This window comes from Anolis carolinensis, chromosome 1, assembly GCF_035594765.1.
Source record: "Anolis carolinensis isolate JA03-04 chromosome 1, rAnoCar3.1.pri, whole genome shotgun sequence".
NCBI lineage: Eukaryota > Metazoa > Chordata > Lepidosauria > Squamata > Dactyloidae > Anolis > Anolis carolinensis.
The window spans coordinates 272,371,807-272,394,415 of NC_085841.1; the positions used below are offsets into that span (position 1 = coordinate 272,371,807).

Consider the following 22,609-nt stretch of genomic DNA (forward strand, 5'->3'; position numbering starts at 1 on the left):
TGGCTACTTGGTCTTTATACAGATTTCTCAGGAGACAGACAAGGTGACTTGGTATCCCCATACCACCAAGAACATGCCATAGTTTTTTATGGACCACACAGTCGAAGGCTTTAGAATAGTCTATAAAGCAGAAATAGAGGTTTTTCTGAAACTCCCTGCTTTCCTCCATTATCCAGCGGATATTGGCAACATGGTCTCTCATTCCTCTGCCTTTTCTAAACCCAGCTTGAACATCTGGCAACTCTCACTCCATGTATTGCTGGAGTCTGCCTTGCAGGATCTTGAGCATTAATTTACTGGCATAGGAAATAAGTCCACCACTGTACGAAAGTTTGAGCATTCTTTGGCGTTTCCCTTTTTTGGTATGGGGACATAAATTGATTTTTCCCCCAATCTGATGGCCATTCCTGTGTTCAAAGCAGATATGGTGAGTTATTCTGCCTTGATATTCTGGGCCATATGGCTGTGTGGGAAGGCCCTGAGATTCCTCTCGCGGCTGCCATTCAAACCCAGTTTTGTGGCAGGGTTATGTAAGGACCTTCGTGGCTCGTTGGGCAAGCCCGAGGAAAGCCAACGCGTCCCGGGTGGAGAAAGGAAAGAACTGGCTCTGGAATGAGGAACCGGGGGGAGGGCGGGGGGCAGAGGCCCGGGAAAGGGAGACTTCTCCCTCAGGGAAGAACTTCGAAAGAAGGGCCGGGGACAGAGCAGCCCCTCGCGCGAGGAGCGGGGAACGGCCACGGTCCGTCCAATCGCGTTCTCTGCCGCTTGAGAGGCGTCTCCGGCGGCCTATCAGGACGAGGTAGCGCGACGGGGCTCGAGCTCGGCGGTGCGGGTGAGCCAGAGCGCGCCGGGCGGCGAGGGCGGCGGGATGGGCTCCGAGGGCTGGGCGGCGGCGGGGGGCTCGGTGACCGCCACCGCCGCCCTGCTGCTGCTCCTCTCGGCGCTGTCGCTGCTGCTGCTGGTGGTGAGGCAGCTGCTGAAGCAGAGGCGGCCGGCGGGCTTCCCTCCGGGCCCCGCGGGGCTGCCCCTCGTGGGCAACATCCACTCCCTGGCCGCCGAGCAGCCCCACGTCTACATGAGGAGGCAGAGCCAGCTCCACGGACAGGTAGGGCGCCTCCACGGGGCAACCGAGGCCGCTCGCTCGGAACCACTTCCGCTGCTGGCGCTCAAGGCTGGGATTTGAAGTTCTCTGTGGCAGAGAGGGTTACAGATGGGTTGCTGTGAGTTTTCTGGGCTGTATGGCCATGTTCCAGAAGCCTTCTCGCCTGACGTTTCGCCCACATCTATGGCAGGCATCCTCAGAGGTTGTGAGGTCTGTTGGAAACTAGGCAAGTGGGGTTTTTATATATGTGGAACTTGGTCCAGGGTGAGAAAAAGAACTCTCGTCTGGGTTACTGTGAGTTTTCCGGTCTGTATGGCCATGTTCCAGAAGCATTCCCTCCTGACATTTCGCCTTCATCTAGATGTCAGGCATTCTCAGAGGTTGTGAGGTATGTTGGAAAATTTAGCAAAGGAGGTTTATATATCCAGGGCCGTAGCCAGAAAAAAATTTCGGGAGGGGTTTTGAAAATTTCGGGGGGGGGGGGGGGGTTGAACCCCTAGCACCCTCCCCCCCTCCGCTACAAACCTGTCAATAGCTGTTTGAGATTGTGCCTGGAGGGACTCTTAATGTTTCGTCTCATAGACTTAGCATGGGGATTTGGTTAACCAGTTAAAATTCATGAGTAAATCAGGGGTTTTTTTATAACCTGAAAAATTTCGGGCGGGGGGTTTGAACCCCTAAAACCCCTCCCTCGCTACAGGCCAGCTTGATTAGCATTGAAACGCCTGGCAGCTCCAAGGCTGGCAGCTTCCTGCCTGGGGGTCCCTTGTTGGGAGGTGTTAGCTGGCCCTGATTGTTCCATATCTGAAATTCCCTTGTTTTCAGAGTGTTGTACTTTATTGACTGTCCTGATTTTAGAGTTTTTAAAATACTGGTAGCCAGAGTTCGCTCATTTTCCAGGTTTCCTCCTTTCTGTTGAAATTGCCCCCATGCTTGTGGATTTAAATGGCTTCTCAGTGTAGGCTGACATGGTGGTTGGTTGAGGGGTCCAGATTGGTTCATCAAGTGTTCTGTTATGGTTGAAGCTGCCAGGCTATTCAATGCTAATCAAGATGGCCAATAGCAACATTCACACATGTCTCAAGGAGACAAAAGTCTTTCTCCCACTCTTTCTCCCACAGATCTACACTGCCATATAATCCAGTTCAAAGCACATAATCTGGATTTTATATGGCAGTGTAGAATGGGCCTCAGGGTCAGCTTCCTAATGATCCGTTGGAATCTTCTTTCCTGTGATTTTAACCCATTACTCTGAGTCCTAGTCCCCAGTGAGCAGGTTTGGGTATTGCTAGCCAAGTTGGTCTTTCTGAGCAAGGTACCACCCCATATTGTGCAGTTCTAGATGGGTTTGTAAAAAGAAATAAATCCCATTTTTCAGGCTTCCCCCACCTTTGGATGCCTCACTTTCTGACATTGCGCTCTTTCAACTCTTGCAGACAAATTAATTTGAGACTGATCTGTTCTTTCAGCAGTTCTTGCGATGAGGCATGCTTGGGATTGCCTTGTACACACACTGGAGTATACCGTAGTCAGTGTGTTATTTTCATTTTTCGGCAGCCAAAATGCACTTGAAAGCTTAACCCTGCATTTTACTTTTCAACTGATTCCGTTTTCCAACTGTGCTAGGTCTCAAACTCCTCAGATAAGCAGAATATTCCTGTGTTACCATTACTCCCATTTTATTGGGAAGCAAGGTTATTTGCTTTGAACTGGAATATATGAATCTACACTGATAGATAATCTGGGATCAGATCCTGGGATATAGAGCAGTGTAGATCCACCCTCAATGAGAATTTCTCCTAACTCTTTACAGGAGATGATCTGTTTGCCTCTGGCTTGTGCAATGGAAATTAAAGCGACCTATCCCACAATTCTTGCAAGAGCAAACTTGATTTGAATGGGAAAGTCTAAATGGAAGTGTTATGTAATAGAAAAATGCTACATTCCGAGTATAAAATATCCTTGTTATTTTTTCCAGTTCTCTATACCAGAGTCTGGAAGGTTTGGGGATACAGCTTTAAACTAGATTACTTGGGAATTGGTTCCACTGAAGTGAATGAAATTTAACTCTGAATACGTGACTTTAGAGTTATGTTAGTTACGATTTCAAACATCAGGGTGTGTTTGACATGAGTGCTATATTTGAAACAGTTCAGGTGAAAAGGATCTAGGAGTCTTAGTAGACCACAAGCTGAACATGAGTCAACAGAGTGATGTAACAGCTAAAAAACTCGATGCAATTATAGGCTGCATCAATAAAAGTATAGTGTCAAGATCAAGGGAAGTAATAGGCCCAATCTATTCTGCTTTGGTCAGACCTCATTGAGGAGGAAGCAAGCTTGTTTCCTGCTGCTCTGGAGTCTAGGACAGGGATGAATGGATTCAAATTGTAGGGAAAGAGATTCCACCTTAACACTAGGAAGAACTTCTTGACAGTAATGGTCCAGCACCTCCACCATCACTTGTGGATTGACTTCTTACCCGACACTGCTGTGTTACTTAACAGAGCTCTTCTTATTTATGAGTTCTACTATTGAGGAGATGGGAGGTCCACTAGCTTCACATCTCTTACAGAACCTGTAGTACGGTCGGTTTTTAAGACTCTGGATTAACAAGGTCTAGTGAATGAAAGGACTTTACCTCGGTGCATGGTAATGTTTATTATTGTATATTGGTTTTTATGATGTTTTAAATGTTTTTAGTTTTTAATGCCTATTGTATTGTTGATGTGATGGCACTGTGTTGCCAATTTGTAAGCCGCCATGAGTCCTCTAGGGGAGAAGGGCGGGGTAAAAATACCAGAAATAAATAAATAAATAAATAGTAGGTTCTGTAGGTGGTCCTGGTAAAACAAGGCAATAACTATCAAACCTGTCTCAGAATAACAAAGGTCTCAAGTTGGAGTTGTGAGCTAGAACAGTAGTATTCAGAGTGATGGTTCCAGGATTGGTGCTGGTTCCTGAACCATTGGCAGGCGATCCCTGTTAAGTTTCCAGGAAATAAGGAAGCAATTGCAACTGGTGAGTACCAATATTTTGCCAGTCCCTGGCATATTGGAAGAAATAATTGCTGCATCAGATAACCTAAGAAGCACTGAGCAAGGAAGGGCCCTTAGTGATTGTTTTATTTGTATTTAAAAGAGTGAGCTTGTGCTTTTTACCATATATAGAACAAGACATGTCACATGTTCAAGTTTGGTTCAGGAAAGGATCTTGTTGCAAACATACATTGGATAATGGAATGTTCCAAAGGTTCTCAAAGAAAATTAGCCTGTGCTTTATAAATCAGAGCAAAGCTTTTGACTGTATGGACCATGAAAAAGTGTGGATTGCTCCTAAAGAAATGGGCATGTCACAATATTTGATTGTCCTATACTTACTGTTAGGACAGAATAGGGGAAAACAGAATGCTTTCCAATTGGCAAAAGGATTTATACGATGAATATGTCATATGCAAAACAGTGTTAGATTTGGGAAAAGGAGGTGTGAAAATTGGAGGAATGAAGATCAACGTTTTAAGATATGCAATTGCCATTATATTATCAGCATAAAATAGTAAAGAGTTGGAAAGATTACTGAAGAAAGTCAAGGAAGAAAGTGCTAAGGGAGGATTACATTTGAGTATAAAGAAAATAAAAATAATGGTCATAGATGATATACATACGGTAACTTTACAGTAGATTGTGATCTTACCTCAACCATTAATCAAAATGAAGGTTGGAGTCAAGAGATCAGAAGAAGATTAGGGCTCTCTACAAGGAAGACTAAAATCTGTTTTGTACTACATTTTGTTGGTCTGCATTGATCTGGCCGACCCTCTTAGTGGATGCACATCACAATTTTTAATCCTTCACATTATTTTCAGCAACATAATTCCACTCCCACCATCTTATCTCTTTCCTCCCCCCCCCCTCTCTCTCTCACACACACACATCCTTTTAAGTAGAGGTGCATTTCACTGTGAGTTTGTAGTTGCTGTTTAACTACCTTGACTTCTTTTCCCCACACCTTCTGCCCCTCTATCTGTCCTTCCATGTCCTGCCAAAAGCACAAACCCCTCACTCCATTTATCACCTCCCTATCACAAAGACTCTCCTTCTCCTGCCCAATTTTAAACTTCTTTTCCAGCAATTTGGAAAGGCTGTCCATATGTCAAAAATGCAGTATAAAAGTCAAGGTTTTTTTTAACCAGATTAAATCCCCAAATAATTGCATTCCAAGTAACTCGTCAAGAACATTGTGTCCAGATCACATTTTTTGTCATTGAAGAAAAGACCTAGGACTTGGAAGGACAGCTATGAAAGAACAAGAGAAGATACTGAACTTTGAATAACAAAGTTAGGATTGTCCGTGGTATTGTAGTTCCATTTTTATGTATGGTTGTGAAAGCTGGATAGTGAAGAAAGCTGGATCAGAAGAAAATCAATTCTTTTGAAATGTGGTGCTAGGGTACTAAAAAGACAAAAACGGGTCCTAGAATAAACAAGCTTGAACTCTCCCAAAAAAAAACAAGATGCTAAACTGAGACTGTCATACTTTGGCCATATCATGAGAAGACATGACTAGTTAGGTACTTGATAAGGTAGAAGGCAGCATCATATTCCAGTTGGATAGACTCAATCAAGGAAGCCACGGCCCTAGATCTGCAAGAGCTGGGCAGGGCTGCTGTTGGTAGGATGACTAGGAGATCTCTCCATTATAGGGCTGCTGTAAATTGGTTCTCAGTCTTTGATCTTCCATATGTTTTGAATATGAACTTCTAGAACTCCTGACCTTTGGTTATGTAGAATTTCTGTATGTTGTTGAAGGTGGAATTCTAGTGCAGAATCTTCCGATCTGTTTCAAAAATGAAGCCACGTATTATTCTGAATTGCGCACTCTTGCTAGATACAGGCTCCTGCTGTTGTTAAGAGATCCTGGTAATCATGTAATACTTCAAACTCAAGTGTGAAATTCTGGTATTTTGGTAATGTTACCAGAATGCTGCAGAGTTGAAGTGAAAGTTTGAAAAATTGCCTTTCATTGTATGAAGTACAATAAAAATGTTTTCCTTATTAACAGGAATCATGTAAACTTTTTCCTCAACATGAGGCAAAAGGGAAGACATTATATCACTTTCAGGTATAAACAACCAACAATTTCCATGCCCATCCAAATCTTGAGGACAGACTGTTCCCTGGGTAGATCCACAGCTTGTAGGATACCAATCTACCATGTTTGCATGCATTGCCAACACCAAATGTGCATTGCTGGTTTAAACTATGTGAAACAGAAAGAATATCAGTTTGCTAGAATCAAAAATGTTCTAATAGTTTCTTGTCATAGATGATTTATGGCATCATTTGATTTGCCTTCATAGCAGTGTTCTTGAGACTAGTCTGCCAATAACAGGTTGCTGATAGGAAAGTCGTATAATGGAAAGGTGCTAGATGTTTCAGTCTTCTTCTTAAAATGTTTCATACATAATAATCCTGCCACTTTAACCCAAATATATTGTTAACTATTTTTTTCATTTCCTGGGGTAGTCAGTATTTGGGTTATGGCAGTATAATGGGGCAGGATGCATACTGAATGAAAATGAATAAAAGTAAGTCATAATAGTTCCAGAATATTTTTTACATTATTATATTCCATGCTGTTTTTTAAGTTATTAGAGGTGAAATCTGCATTATATACTCACAACCTGGAATCATATATTTGGGCACTGTACAATGCTAAAGAGTATAAAAGGTATTCTTCAACAAGTTGGTCAAGGAATGATGTTTTGAAAAGAGTGTAGTGACTTAATACCCTTATTTAGACTTATTCTTAATATCTCTTTTTCAGATCTTTAGTCTTGATCTGGGAGGTATCTCCGCTATTGTACTGAATGGATATGACACAATTAAAGAATGCCTTGTTCAACAAAGTGAGGTTTTTGCAGACAGGCCATCTCTTCCTTTGTTCAAGAAGCTGACAAAAATGGGAGGTATGTCAACATTGCGATTTTCGGAAAACACACAAAAAAGTACTATTTATGCAGGCAAAACTGTACCAATCATAAAGAGGAAGTATTAGCAGATGCTGGGAAACCATGAGACATTCATAGTTGGGAATCATGTAAACTTTTTCCTCAATGGGGAGACAAAAGGGATGACAAAAAAATTAAATCGACAAGAGTACATACATGTGCAAGGGTACAAGCAGTTTAACAGTTTTTCATAAGGGGGAAAACTTGATGCATGAACGTTAACAGTCGGTGCTGCCTGCCTTCTCTCAATGCCTCATTGAGAAAGGGCTTTGTTTCTCAACCACCAGTCACTTTGCTACAGACCTGGATAAAAGAAAATGAGAAGAAGCAATCGATTTCTTCTTGGGTCTCCTTTAGGATTTCCCTGTTCCCATCCACAAGAAAGGACTATTCTTTTACTTCTTTTCTGTTCTTTTTACTTTAAACAACTCACTCCCACTCTGCTACTAAGTGACATGTTTGGGGATGGGACAAACAGGAAGTGGTTGAGAAATGAATTCCTTATGTGTCATCCTTTCATTCAAAATGCAGTGTCCCAAATGTTGTTCAATTTTGTTAGTTTGTTTTTACTAAAACAAAACCTGCTTTGTTACATAGTATGACTCCTTTATCCGCAGAACCGATACCCTCTGCATCTGACGAAATATGTCCTTTCTAGGAATTTTCTAGGTCTTCCAGGCAATTCATCAGAAGTTTCCAGGGTTGTCTTGGAAAACCCAACAAATTCCTACAGGAGATATCTTTATAGGAATTTTCTGGACCTTCAGTGTGACTTTATGACAACTTCTGGCAGAAGTTCTGTATTTCAGTAGGGTTCACCATTGTCTATGCTAAGTTCAGGAACACATACAATAGTTATTTGCATCTGATGTGTCCTTTAGCTCAGTGACAATCAAAGCGGTGGTCCATGAACTGATGCCAATCTGCAAACCATTAGTTGTGGGCCTGTGGTGAATTTCCAGAAAAGGGGGATGACACCTGTTTTAGCCAATGGGAAAATTGTGGTTATACTTTCTAGCACATTAGGAAGAAAACATTGTCAGTGTCTCACATCAGTTAGCCGGAGAAGAGCATTGCTTTAACCATCATGAGTTGAAAATGACTTGAAAGCACGCAGCACCAACAAGACAGAGGAGTGCCTTCTGGTGGGAACATGCAGCTATGACACTTGCATGTGAATGTCAACCATACATTTTCAACAGTTTAAGTATAATATTAAGAGCTCTTGTTATTATTTTCAAGAGATTAATGTACTGATTTCCAAGTTAAAGCTCCTTAAAAAGCAGACTGCAGCTCATTAAAAGCTCATGTACAAAATACCCTGAAGACACTAGATTCTGTCTGATCTTGGAAGCTAGACAGGACCAACCCTGGTTAGTATTTTGGTGGGAGACTTCCCACAAATATCAGGTGCTGTAGGCGCTTTTGACTATTGCTAGCCTAAGAATACCCCTTGAAATTAATGAGGTTGCTGTTAGTTGTTAGGCAACTTGAAGACACAACACATATGCATAAAATGAAGTGGATTCCTTAAATCCTGAAATCCTTATTAACACACTATCATCTAATCTCTGAGATGAAGCCCACCCACCCACCAAAGCTGACCATTCCATTACTTTCTCAGAGCTCTGCTGTTAGAGACCTGGTATGGACAAAGTGGGCAAAAGATTGGATTAGAAGAAACCAAAGCCCATTCCATCTTCCAGACTGGCTCCCAGCACAAGGAACATAGATTTGTACTTTCTTAATGACAGCAACATATTATGAAATGCTGCATCTGACAAAAACTCACCCTCGTCCAATTCTTGGTTTGCATTGTGGTCAGTCATTTACCGCTAGTAATAATAATAGTATTTCTTACCCACCTCTTCTCGTGGCAGGTTACAGAATAATTAAAACACATAAACATTGTAAAAATACCACAAATACACATATTAAAATGTATTTCTATAAAAGCGACATATTAAAATGTATTTCTATAAAAGCTACATATTAAAATACACAAAACAGAGATTAAACAAACATTTAAAATTCATGCTTAAAAACTGGCTGGGTAGGCCTGCTAGAAGATATACGTCTTTAGATGGTTTTAAAGTTCTGGCAGCTCATTAAGCTGTCAGAGCTCTTCTGGCAGGTTGTTCCACAGTTTTGTGGCGGCCGATGAAAAAGTCTTCTGAGTGACGGTTGCCAGTCAGGTTCTGACTTGTTTGAGCAACCGCCCTCCAGAAGACCTAAGTGTGCAGGGCGGATTGTATGGAAGAAGGCAATCCTGTAAGTAACCTGGACCCAAACCATGTAGGGTTTTAAAGGTCAAAACCAACATCTTGTACTTTGCCCGGAAACTAATTGGCAGCCATGGAGTGACTGTAGAATAGGTGTAATATGCTCACATCCTGTAAGCAGTCTGACTGCTGTATTTTGAACTAACGGGAGTTTTCCAACTTGGTTCAGAGATAGCCCAATGTAAAGCTCCTTGCAGGGTAAGATATTTTGGAGTGCCAAAAGCAAAGAAAAGCTGTTTTAAGGAATAAAGGCAAGTAGTAAGGCCGGTGTGTCCTTGACTATGAAATATGGAATGCAAGGTTGAAAGACAACCACTGAAGAGTGGCTCGTCATCCATTTATAGATTATTTTATTGTTATTATTTATTTTTCCTGTGAATCGAGGCACAGTACAACAACATACTGAAATACTACACAAACAATATGTTAAAAACACATAGTGGTCTAACTTTGAAAAATAGCGCACTTGCATTTTACAACCTTTTTCTACTGTTAGTTTGTTGTGTGTTTTCCGGACTGTATGGCCATGTTTCAGAAGCATTGGAACATGGCCATACAACCCGGAAAAAACACAACAATCCTGTGATTCCGGTCATGAAAGCCTTCGACAACACATTTTTCTATCTTTGTGGCTGAAATTCATCAAGACATACTACACCTCAAGAGAGATAGATATATAGTGTGTATTTTATTTACAATACCTTTTGATTTTCAGTCTGTTTAGGCTTGCCTTGGACTAAGTCAATGTAGAATTGACCCAAATATATCTCAGATATTTCAGACTGTATACGAGTAAGACATTTCTGTAGAAGTTGTTTTATCAATTATTTCTGTTTTGTTCCCAGAAATTGTTCTATTTTTGTGGGGTTTGCTTTGTTTCATATAGTCAACATTTGATTCAGATTGTGCTTGGACACACTGTAGATAATCTTTAATAAGGTTGTTGGTAAATAGAATATAGTATACTTATAGTTATTTTACATTTGCTCAATTTTACTTTATTATCTATTATCTAGTAGTTGTGCCTTAGTTGGTGCCTTGTATTTTCTTATTTCCTAGTCATTATAATTACTTACATTGTTGAGCTGTAACCATTATCACTACAACCTCATATTTTATAGTTCTACTGTTTTATTAATATGCTTTGCTTTTTTACTATCTTGTATATGTGTGCACATACATATACAGACACATACGGATAGTAAAAAAAATCTTGATGGTAAACTTCTCATTAAAGCATTTTCATTATTAACTTCCAATGGAGGACTACCAAGTAGTTATTTCTAACTATTAGATTCAGAAAAAGGATAGCCCATATTTCTGCCTCTTGTTAATAATTTTTTCAACTTTGCTTAATTCCATTACTTAATTTCATTCATTCCTTCATTCTTAATCACTCAGAGTAATATAGGTATTTGCTTTCTTACAAAATTTTATTAGGGTCCATTTTTGTGGACAATAAGATGATGAATTATAGCTTGTGAAAAGGCCAGCAATCTAAATCTAGTAGAAATTGTTAGATATGCCTTTCTAAAATGGTGCTAATGAAATAACTTTTCAGTTTGACTCTAGCCCAATAAAGAAAAACAGCTTTTGGAGCTCAGACAGCAATATATTGGCTTGATAGGAGAACTGCAAGGATGTACTCTTTCTTTCAGGATTCATCCTGCTATAGAGAGACAGTGGCAAAGATCCAAAGAAGTACTTGAGGCATTCCGAATGTGAATTTTACTTTTTTTTCCCTTTAAGCAGCAGACTAATGTGCCAAAGTACAAACCTCTTTGCAAATCCTCATTTTTAAAAGCAGTTTTTCATGTAGGGGTGGGAGGAAAGGTGGGATATTTAAGAAACACAAGCCACCCCACCCACCTCATCTGATTTGTAGAACTGTTTGCTTTTTTGTATGCTTGACACCTATTTTGCTTTCTTATATTGGTAAGCACTGCAAATTGTAAGCGTTCTCTCTTTGGACCCTGTGCCAAAGTTATCCGAATTGGTGCCAATCAGACATCTGAGTGAGAAGGACATTCCTCAGTTGGTGTTCTTCAGCAAAGAAGGCCTTTCTAACATCTGCCCAGAGTATATTAAGATACATCTAGACCTATCTCTTCTGGAAGGACTACCCAGGCAAATTTTAACCATGAATTTTAAATTTACATTCTATGACAATTATATTCTTTTTTTTTAAAAAAAATAATCTTTATTAAGTTTTCCATTTACATATTAAAATATAGATATAAGATAATAAGCATGATTAAATAGTGAGATAGAAAAAAGAAAAAGGAGAAAAAAAAGAGAGAGAAAAAAAAAGGAAATAAAAAAGAAAGAGAAAAGAAAAAGAAAAAGAAAAAAGAGAGAGAAAAGAGAGTATATATAAAATAAATTGGACTTCTGAGCATCTTCCTGGAGATTTCCTTCCTTTTCATTCTTCAATCTTTTCCTTGTTTCATATCGTTTCTCTGGAGTCCTTCCTTCCCGTCCTTCTTCCATTCATGATGGGGGGGTTTTCTTTTTCATCTTCTGTTTTTTAATATTTCCTTTCTTAGTTTTCATTTTATCCTGACTTCCTTTGCTTCTTATATTATCTTTGTTTTTGTTTATTTATTTATCTATTTATTTATTTATTTCTTTTCTTTTATATATGTCTCTTGTCTTTCCATTTTTATTCTGTGGTCTTGCTGTTTTATTTATTTTTATATTTATTTTGAATGTTTTATCTTTCCTTCTAGGTATTTTGTTACATTGTCCCAATTTGTTTCTTTTATCGGATTTCCCTTACTTTTTGATAGAAGGAAAGTGAGCCTATCCATATTTTTTATATCTTGTATTTTTTTCAACCATTCTTCTTCTTTAGGGATTTCAGGATTCTTCCAAATCCTCGCATAGCATATCCTTGCTGCCGTCGTTAGCAGAAATAATAATTTATCTTTATTTTTTTCTAGTTTTTGTTCCGTTATTCCTAGTAACCATATTTCCGGTTTCATTGGCAGTTTTATCTCTAATATCTTTTCTATGTCTCCCCTAATTTTCTTCCAATATATCTTGGCTTTTTCACATCCCCACCACATATGGTAGTATGTGCCCTCAATCTTCTCACACTTCCAACAATTTTTTTTTACGTTTTTATAACATTTTCCTAATTTTTGTGGTGTCATGTGCCATCTATAGGCCATCTTAATCCAATTCTCCTTTAGATCTGTTGCATAGCTATATTTCAGTTTCTCCCTCCAGATTCCTTCCCATTCTTCTTTCCTAATCTTCCTGCCTATATTTTCATTCCATCTGGTCATATATGATTTTTCCTCCTCTTTTTCTGTTTCCCATTCTATTAATTTTTTATAGATTTTTGTTATTATTTTTCTGTCTGTTTGTGTTATTTTTCCCCAAAATGTATTTTGCTCCTCAAATCCTACTTGTTTGTCTGTCTTAAAATGTTCTTTTACCTGCCATATCTGATACCAGGAAATCTTTTTATTTATTTCTCTCAGTTCCTGTTGGGGTCTCATTTCCCATTCTCCATTCTGTTTTACTAATAATTCTTTATAATTTGGCCAGTTGTGCCATCCCAGTAGTCTTCTCTGCGATGCTTCTAGGGGAGAAACCCATAAAGGCGTTTTGTCATATAATTTCTTTTTGTATTTTTCCCAAATTTTAAGAATTGCTGAGCGTATAAAATGATTATTAAATTCTTTCTCAATTTTAGATTTCCCATACCATAGGTATTATGACAATTATATTCTAAACTTTGCTCGATGCCTTTTAATATGTGTACTTTATAGAAATGTGTTTTAATATATGCATTTTATTGAATGTGTTTTATGTTGATGTGTTTTAACTGTGTTGTGTCTTGCCTCAAGCCATCAGAGACATATAACAAATAAAGTTTGTTGCGGTTGTTATATTTATTGCCCCCACTGTGATGAGAAACAGAGGGTCCCTTCTGCAGTCATACATATATAGGGAGAGACAATCTTTCAATTACGGTGTTTCCAAAAAATTTAGGACCTTATGTTTTATAACCAGTGCCTTAAATTCAGACTGGAATGATTAGCAGCCAGTCCATTTCCTTTAAAAGTGATATTATATTGTTTCTGTATGGAGTTCTTGTCTACAGAATAGTCTATTCATACTAGAATCTTCTAGCCACATCTTTACAAAGACAGATAAGTCACATAGATAAAGGGAGTTGACTTTAAGAAAGTAAAGTCCTTGGTGAAACATATCTCTTACTTGTGTGTTTCAGGTTTATTGAATTCAAGATATGGACGAGGTTGGACAGAGCACCGCAAATTAGCTGTAACCAGCTTTCGGACTTTTGGATATGGTCAGAAGGCCTTTGAGAGCAAGATATCAGAAGAATCAGTGATTTTCCTTGAAGCCATTGATACCTATAAAGGGAAACCCTTTGATATGAAATACCTGATAACAAATGCAGTCTCAAATATTTCTAACTTAATTATTTTTGGAGAGCGGTTTACATACGAAGACACTGAATTTCAGCACATGATTGATATATTTAGTGAAAACATTGAATTGGCAGCTAGTGCTTCTGCATTTCTGTATAATGCTTTTCCATGGATTGGCGTCCTGCCTTTTGGAAAACATCAGCAACTGTTTAAAAATGCAGCTGAAGTCTATACCTTTCTGCTCCACCTTATTCAGCGCTTCTCACAGAACAGGACACCTCAGTCACCTCGCCATTTCATAGATGCCTATTTAGATGAAGTGGCTAAAAATAAAAATGACCCAGAGTCTACATTTTCCATGGAAAACTTAATTTTCTCTGTTGGAGAACTTATGATTGCTGGAACAGAAACCACAACAAATGTTCTAAGGTGGGCAGTGTTGTTCATGGCTCTTTATCCTAATATTCAAGGTAAGTGTTGCATCATCGCAATAACGTCTTTAACTGTATGATTAAGAATGTGTTTTACAAGGAATGCTGTATGTGTCAATCTTTAACAATGCCGAATATTTCTCTGTTGCATCACTTGGCACACTTCGGCAGTATCCCGACTTTCATTTATGAGTTCCCCCTCTTCCTTTTAAAGTATGAGATGTGGTGTTGGTTTGCTGAAGACAAAGGCTTGATGCTTCAGAACATCTGTCTTCAGTAAACAGCCATGATGAAATGGGATGGAATTGTAATTCATATTATATTTATTTGGCATTAGTCTTTTTATGGCCTTATGTTTGACTATATTAATTTGAAATAGTTGAATATAAATTATCACAGGTTGAGCATCCCTTATCTGAAATCTGAAAAACTTCACAATCTAGTGTACACAAACTCCATTTCAGGCATGATCATATTAAAGATATTATATGAAATTATCTTCAGTCTATGTGCTTAAGGTGTACATAAACCATAAATACATTTTGTTATCAGACTTGGATTCCATTTTCAAGACAAGGGGTGGGGGAAGGACATTTTCAGGTGAATGTAAGAAGACACTTTGCAAATATTTGATTTAATATATTAGATTGGCAATAACTAATATTTTGTCTACACTTTTTAAAACCATACCATTATTTTATAATCTGAAAGCCTTTTCTCTTAACAGGGCAAGTTCATAAAGAAATTGATACGGTCATTGGGCCAAACAGAACACCCAGCCTGGAAGAGAAATGTAAAATGCCATATACAGAGGCTGTGCTGCATGAAATTTTAAGATTCTGTAATGTGGCCCCCCTAGGTATTTTCCATGCCACATCCAAGGACACAGTTGTGCGTGGTTATTCTATCCCTCAAGGCACCACAGTCATTACAAACCTCTATTCTGTACATTTTGATGAAAAGTACTGGAATAATCCAGAAATGTTTTGCCCTGAGAGGTTTTTGGACAGCTCTGGACAGTTCATCAAGAAGGAAGCATTTGTTCCATTTTCACTAGGTAAGACTATGTTCATATCTATAAATCTAGAAGGGACAAAGTTGCAGATAAAGGCACAATCCACAGGATGCTAACAACCAAATCTCTAAATGTTCCATTTTCACTTGTTATCAAGAGCTTCATTCAAAATGTTGGATATCTGATTTTTATTATAAACTACAGCATTTCAGTGCAAAGAATGATGAAAAAATGATTTCATTGAATTATAGAGTTGGAAGAGACCTCAAGAGCCATGATTTAATTGTCGGGAAATTGAGATAAAGCATTCATAAATCAGCTGGCTTTATCCCCTCTTCTCGATCTTCAAAGTAACTCTGTCCTTAAAGGCAGGAGGTTTCGTAAATCACTTCAAATGGACTCCCAAAAGTCTGCTCCCTAAAAGAGTGGTTACAGCACAGCCTTAAAAGCTCATCTGGCCACATCATGCTGAAAGAACACCACACTTGAGTCTTCTCTACCGTCTGATACTGGAAACTACATAGCTTACATTCCTTCAGTGTTACTCCTCTCTATTGCATTAACTCATGAATTATTGTAACTTCTCTTCATAATGCAGTTTAAACTAAATGCTGTTTTCACTCAAACATCAAAAACACATTAATTTTTATGTAGCAAACCTTGTCATGCAGATACCTGAATATCTTAGTAATTAAGATATCCATGTTTGACACCTTCCTCCTTACCTGGCTCCTTCTTCCTTGGGAACCTCTACATCTTATAGATTTCCTTTACTGTGTGGAAACTAAGAAAAAGATGTTCTTGAACTATTTCATTTCAGTATATGTTCCAACTTCATTCTTTTAAAAGCTTTTAAAAATAATTAAAAATGTCTAGGGTATATGTGTGGATAATTTTCTCTAGGCTGAAGTACATACAGACTGATTAAGGAGGCAGTAGATCAGAGGAAACAGCTCACCTCCCCGATCAGCCCCGTTTCCGCTTTTAGCCCAGACATTCCTTTGCCCCTGGAAGAGCTGCTCCATCTTGGCAGCGGTAGCTTTTCCTGGCTTTGTTTTAAGACTTCATTGTTCTTAGCTGAGGGGAAACACTTGGATCTCCCTACAGCAGACACATTAATTTGAAAATTGACATCTAGATCCTGCATTACAGTTGTGTAAGCTTATCGTGTCCCTAGCAGAAGAAAACCCACTTCTGGTAAAGCCTTGTTTAAGCATCAGACATCTTAATGATCCCATTCATTGCCTAACTTTCATTATGTAGAAAGCTTTGTTTAAAATAGTATCTGGTGTCAAATGTGTTTTGGGATTTGTGTTCTTAAGCAACATAAAGGTTTTTTTTTTAATTGCAGTGGTTTTAAAATGTTTTATTGCAAACTTTCACATGAACGTAAACAGAAAATTATGCTGGGCTTGGCATAGATCAAATGATAGCTTACTAACTTATGCTTAGAGCTATTGTTTTATTATAGGTATGGCATATGCATTCATTGATCAATGAAATGAGTTGTTGAATGTTGCTTCTTTTCTCTCCTCTGCTCCAGGACGAAGACACTGTTTAGGAGAACAGCTGGCCAGAATGGAAATGTTTTTATTTTTTACTTCATTACTTCAGCGATTTCATCTGCATTTTCCTAGTGGTTTGATCCCAGACCTTAAGCCAAAGTTAGGCATGACATTGCAACCTCATCCATACCTTATCTGTGCAGAGAGACGGTTATGAACATGAATGACATAGTAACAATTCAAGATATAAGGTTCTAATAGCCTGTGGCATAACAAACTGGTGAGATGAGTTTATACTTACATGACCAACCAAATTAAATTCTGTCCAGATATTTTTAAAAAGCAACATGCATTTTATAGTATCAAATTGCTGAGCTTCACAAAGGGAAGGCAGGAGTTGATTTCTAAGGGCAGGAAATAGAGAATGGACAACTAGGATGCTCCACGCTACTCATGCATTTTAATAGTATTATATTTTATCTGTCTGTTTTAACCATGTCGTATCCTGCCTTGAGCCGTTAGGAGAGGTGGGTAACAAAAGTTGTTGTTGCTGTTGTTATTTAATGCCATGATTAGTAGATGGCAGTCCTAGCAAGAAATGTATGCACTTCTGAAGCACAGTCCACTAGGACTTGAACATGGTTATTAGCCTCATAGCTGCTGCATTATCCAAAATAGCTTCTCTTTTGGTACTTCTCAAAGTGGCTACTCTCTCAGTCATCTCTAATCTGGATAGCTTCCTTTTCATTTTGTTTACAAACTAAAAATAAATGCACTGTTCTATATGAACCCACTGTAGCTCTCACCATTGGACTCTTACTTGGGCCAAGTTAGTGGGTGTCCTATGTGTTGGTACACAACTATGTCTCTAACTAGCTTGTTTTCTTTTAAATTAGCACTCTTGTTGAAAATGCAGATGTAGTCATTTCTGTGTATGATTGGCAGTGCACATCTTGATATCTTCAGAAATTGGAATACCACAATGGCATACTTAAAATGAAATAACACTGACAATCTGAACCTTCTTACTACAGAATGCCCTTTATACAAAATGCTTGGAGCCATACATTTTTTGATTTTGCATTTTTTTGGATTTTGGAATACCTGCATTTGCATATACATAGCGGGTGGGGATTAAAGGACAGGATTTAGTGTTTGTATTGTCCTGCACTAGACTTGGCCAGTGGAGTTGCTCTGTGGTCCCACCCTGCCGTGTACCACTGTAAGTGAGCACTATACATGTGACTAGCCCTTTCCCCAATGGTGGAAATGGGTAGTTAGCAGAAAAACATTTCGTATCTTGGACCATGTCAGATTTCTGGATAAGAAAGGCTCAACCTGTAGAAATATTTGTTCAGAAGCAAAGGTAACGTTTTCTTTAGCAATAAGAATGACACAATAGATTTCTATACAATAATATTGTGTAAAACATTTGGACCTGTGTTTGTTGCTTCATTCATGAAGCTGCATCACTTTGTTTTCATGCCTTTTTCTTTCATATGCAATTTTTTGTTTTCTATTGATTAAATGCAAATAATGTAATGTGCCTATATCTGTTGCATTATTACCAGCACTAGACAAAATGTATGGCAGTGAAGTCCAAAGTTTGACAATGACCTATGTGAAGTCCTTTTTCTGACCCGAATCTCTCACTATTCAGATTCATTGGATGTCCTGAGCTCTAGCATTAGGGGGAGGGGAAAAGGCTGTCCAGTTTCATCAGTTGTATTTTTTCTCCCCATCCCAGTCTAAGCGAAAAAGCCCCAAACATTAAAAAATAGCAAGTGTTTTCCAAGGGGTGACTGACTTGGACTCTTTCCTGTTGTCTTATTATTTTGGAAGGTTTTTGACAATAGAATTCTTTTTGTAAAGAAGAACATTTCAACTTTGTGGCTGCTGTATTTTATTTATCATTATTGAAATAATAGTGATAGCCACAAGTGGCGCAATCTTATGGTAGTGTACAGACACAAAGTGATTTAAAATACTTAGTACTGGGAAAAGAAGTCTTCCCTAGATCTGTCCATGGCAACACATTCTTTGATTACATAACTGACTTTGGGAACTGTATAGAAACTTCACAGGTCTAAAATGCTGTGACTAGACAAGCTGACTGGCGCTGGTTTTGGGGAACATATCACTCCCTTATTGAAACAGCTTAACTGCCTACTGGTTAGCTTCTGGGCAGAATGTTGAAACCTATAAAGCCCTATACAGATCAGGTCCAGACTATCAGAAAGCTTCTGGATTCCCATATAAACCTATACTTGTGAGAGGGCTTTCTTTCTATCCCACCTCTCCCAGACTTGCTTGGTGAGGACATGAGAGAGAGCCTCCTCAGTGGCTGTCTCTATGCTATGGAATGTCTTCTCATGGGAAGCTTGATTTACTCATCTGTTGTCTGCACTAGCATGCAAAGACCTGGTTTAAACAGGCCATCAGCCTTAACTGATCTGGATTGAGGGACATGCAATTAGCTGTGCTTTTTTGAATATGTAATGTGTATTTCATGTTTTAAACTGTGTTTTCCATTAATGTTGTAAATGTAGTGTTCAACTGATGTGTTCATACTTTTAAAAACCTTTATACTGCTACTGTTTTAGCTGCTTTAATGTACAGTGTTCCCTCATACGTCACGGCTCACTTTTTACGGATTCGCCGTTTCGTGGTTTTTCAATAAACTCTAGAAGACTATTATAAATCATAAAAAATTACAATTTACAGCCTAAGGAAGGGAGGAAGGAGACGCCAAAGGGGGAGAAAAGGAACCCAAGAGGCAACAGGAGGAGAAGAAGGCAATGTATTAACACACAATTGGTTGATAAAAATTTAAAATAGTGTATAACTACTAAAATAATGTATAAATATTAAAATATAATGTCCATTTTCACTTATTGCAGGTGGTCCTGGAACCTAACCCCCGCAATAAGTGAAGGAATACTGTATACGTAAGCCACTCTCGGTCCCATTAAAATAAAAACATTAGGAAGCACTTCCTGACCATAAGAGCTGTTCAACAGTGGAACTCACTGCCTCGGAGTGTGGTGGAAGCTCCTTTGGAGGCTTTTAAACAGGCTGTATGGCCATCTGTTGGGGATCCTTTGTGCTTTTCCTGCATGGCAGAGGGTTGGACTGGATGGCTAGTGTGGTTTCTTCCTCCTCTGATTCTAAGTAGGAGCAACAGCAGTCAGCATCAGTTGCAGCTTTCACAGTCTTCTAAGGGAAGCTGCATACAAAAAGCAATGTAGTCACCCAACAAGACAGCTATCAGAGCTTAGGTTAGTTGTCAGGTTATCCTGGAACAGGAATGACCTTAGTTTGTCTTAAGCACTGCTCACCACTGGACCTTCCCTTGTGGATTTGAATGGAAGAATTAATTAAAAGTTGTCAGCCAGCAATATATCAAAGGTTACCATTGCCCACCTATGCCCTGAAGAATCAGGTTCATAGTTTAGGGAGTTCACTCACCATCCTAGAGCACAAGTGATGGCAAAAGACATGTTTTATTAGTTGAGGATGATCTATACCTACTTCAGCCTTGTCAAGAGTTTTCATCTAGGAATGGGAATTTTGTAGCCTTCCAGATATTGTTGAATACTTGCCTTGACTATTCAGAGATAACTTCTAGTTTGAATTATTCTGATGTTTGATGGTCTAAGAACTTCAGCTAATTCAAGCCACAGAAGGTAGATAGTTAATGGGAAATGGCCCAGTTTCTTACATTATGCCATCTGTATTGGATTTAACCTTAAATCCTAAATGTCTTGGTAGCTAGTTACCTGAAGAAGTCTCTCCCCATTTTAGTGATACACCCTGGGGTCACCAATCAGGCCTTGCAAATATGGTGCACTGGTGACTAAGTTTGTTTGATTGTTTCCTAGTGGCAATGACGTGTATAGAAAATCTCTACAGAAGGGGAAGAAAATTTGACTTCTTTCTTTCTCTAGTATGCACAGAACATTAAGTGAGTTTGGACCAGAGGTTGTAAAATTAGTAAAAAGTGCCAAAATTGCATTTAGACTGAGGAAAACCCATTTTAAAAGCACTTAAAATTCATCACATTTACTTACATGGATAGCACTTATGTTAATTTTAAGGTAACATTTACAGCTACAGTAGAGTCTCACGTATCCAAGACTTGCTTATCCAAGGTTCTGGATTATCCAAGCCATTTTTGTAGTCAATGTTTTCAATATATTGTGATATTTTGGTGCTAAATTTGTAAATAAGGTAATTACAACATAACATTACTGCGTATTGAACTACTTTTTATATCAAATTTGTTGTATAACATGTTTTGGTGCTTAATTTGTAAAATCATAACCTAATTTGATGTTTAATAGGCTTTTCCTTAATCCCTCATTATCCAAGATATTCGCTTATCCAAGGTTCTGCTGGCCCGTTTAGCTTGGATAAGTGAGACTCTACTGTATGTAATGATACTAAAACATTACTGGAATGAAGGTTAAAAATCATGTGCATGATTTTCTTCATTCCCAGATCCCTGATTTGAGTTTGCATGGTTTTTTGGAAAATTTATTAGATAACTCTTGGAAACATAACTGCATAGGAAGCAAAATCCACAGCACTATTCACCTAAAGCAGCATTGTTGGATAAAACAGCAAAGATTGGCTTGTAAACTTCTAATGGGGTTTACTTTTTATAAAATCCCAACTCATTATTCTATTTCTGTCAATTTTGAAGCAGAATGTAAGGAGTATCAACTTCCTGGATTTTTGTAGTACAGGTTTCATTTTTAAAAGCTTTCCTCCTGTCATGATAATAGTATTAAAAATGGCAGAAGTGAAGAAAGAGAAGAAACATTTTGGCTAACATCCAGACTATAACCTCACCATGCCAGCAATTTTCCCTGAGTGAGCTGGGCCCATTAAAATAATGGATCACATTAATAGAACAAAACATTAGTGGACAGATAACTTTTGCTTCATTCAGTGCAAAGAAGGCGTGCTATGTGCTCTTCCCTGCACATACCCACATATGGATGGTAGGCAATGCTATGTTCACAGTATTATATGCTGATGTAAACAAAGTCAGTGGATCGTTCCATGAACCTGTAAGACTCCTATGACATTATCTATTGGTATTGTGCCAGGAAAGGAATAATGACTTTTCTTTAACAGCCCAAAGGTGAAGATATGACCATAGATTTCATCCCCAACTATCTGTATTTTACATGCAAGAGATTTCTCCCCCTCCCTATGCCAGCTATTACTGGAATCGTGTTTAATGATTTCTCAACAGTTAAAGTGGTGTCGGACCGCATTAACTATGTAGTGTAGATGTAACCTTCAACATGTTGGAACTGAAGTCAAGCATATTTAGAGGTGTCAGACAAGTAAAAAGTCATTATAGAATGGACAACAAGCATTGTTAGAAAACTAAACATTTCATAGAAAGGATTTACAAGAAAAACTTGTAAATGCCACCCAGGAAAGAGCCATCTTCTCTTATTAGGGTTTAATCCACCACTTAAATACATGGGCACTTTCTTGAATTTAAATTTGTGACTGATCCAATAGGGTACAGTGGTTTGAGCGTTGGAGTAGGCCTCCAGGAGACACTCAACTATGGAAACTGATTGACCTTGGGCATGTAATACTATTTAGAGGAAGGCAGTGACAAACTTCCTCCGGACAAATGTTGCCAAGAAAACATGAGACAGTAGCCATACGTCAGAGTTGAATTGAACAACACACCCATTGAACAGGAACAGACTATTCTGAGTTAAGTGTATGTGTATGTATCGGAAATCCTTTGATCAAAACCCTTTTGAGAAAAATTACACGATGATAAATGTATTCCACTTCTATTTACTTTCTGAACCTGTTAATAAAAAA

General features: G+C 38.5%; 1 protein-coding gene across 1 annotated transcript; it reads left to right on the plus strand.

Annotated features, from left to right (window-relative positions):
- Positions 1 to 771: 771 nt before the first annotated feature.
- LOC100556624 (vitamin D 25-hydroxylase) lies at positions 772 to 19,344 on the plus strand. The gene is made up of 5 exons (XM_008107219.3): positions 772 to 1,105; positions 6,928 to 7,069; positions 13,637 to 14,269; positions 14,958 to 15,287; positions 16,789 to 19,344. Exons 1-5 carry the CDS (start codon positions 869 to 871, stop codon positions 16,965 to 16,967), a joined length of 1,521 nt encoding a protein of 506 aa, XP_008105426.1. The 5' UTR covers positions 772 to 868; the 3' UTR covers positions 16,968 to 19,344.
- The last annotated feature ends 3,265 nt before the right edge of the window (positions 19,345 to 22,609 follow it).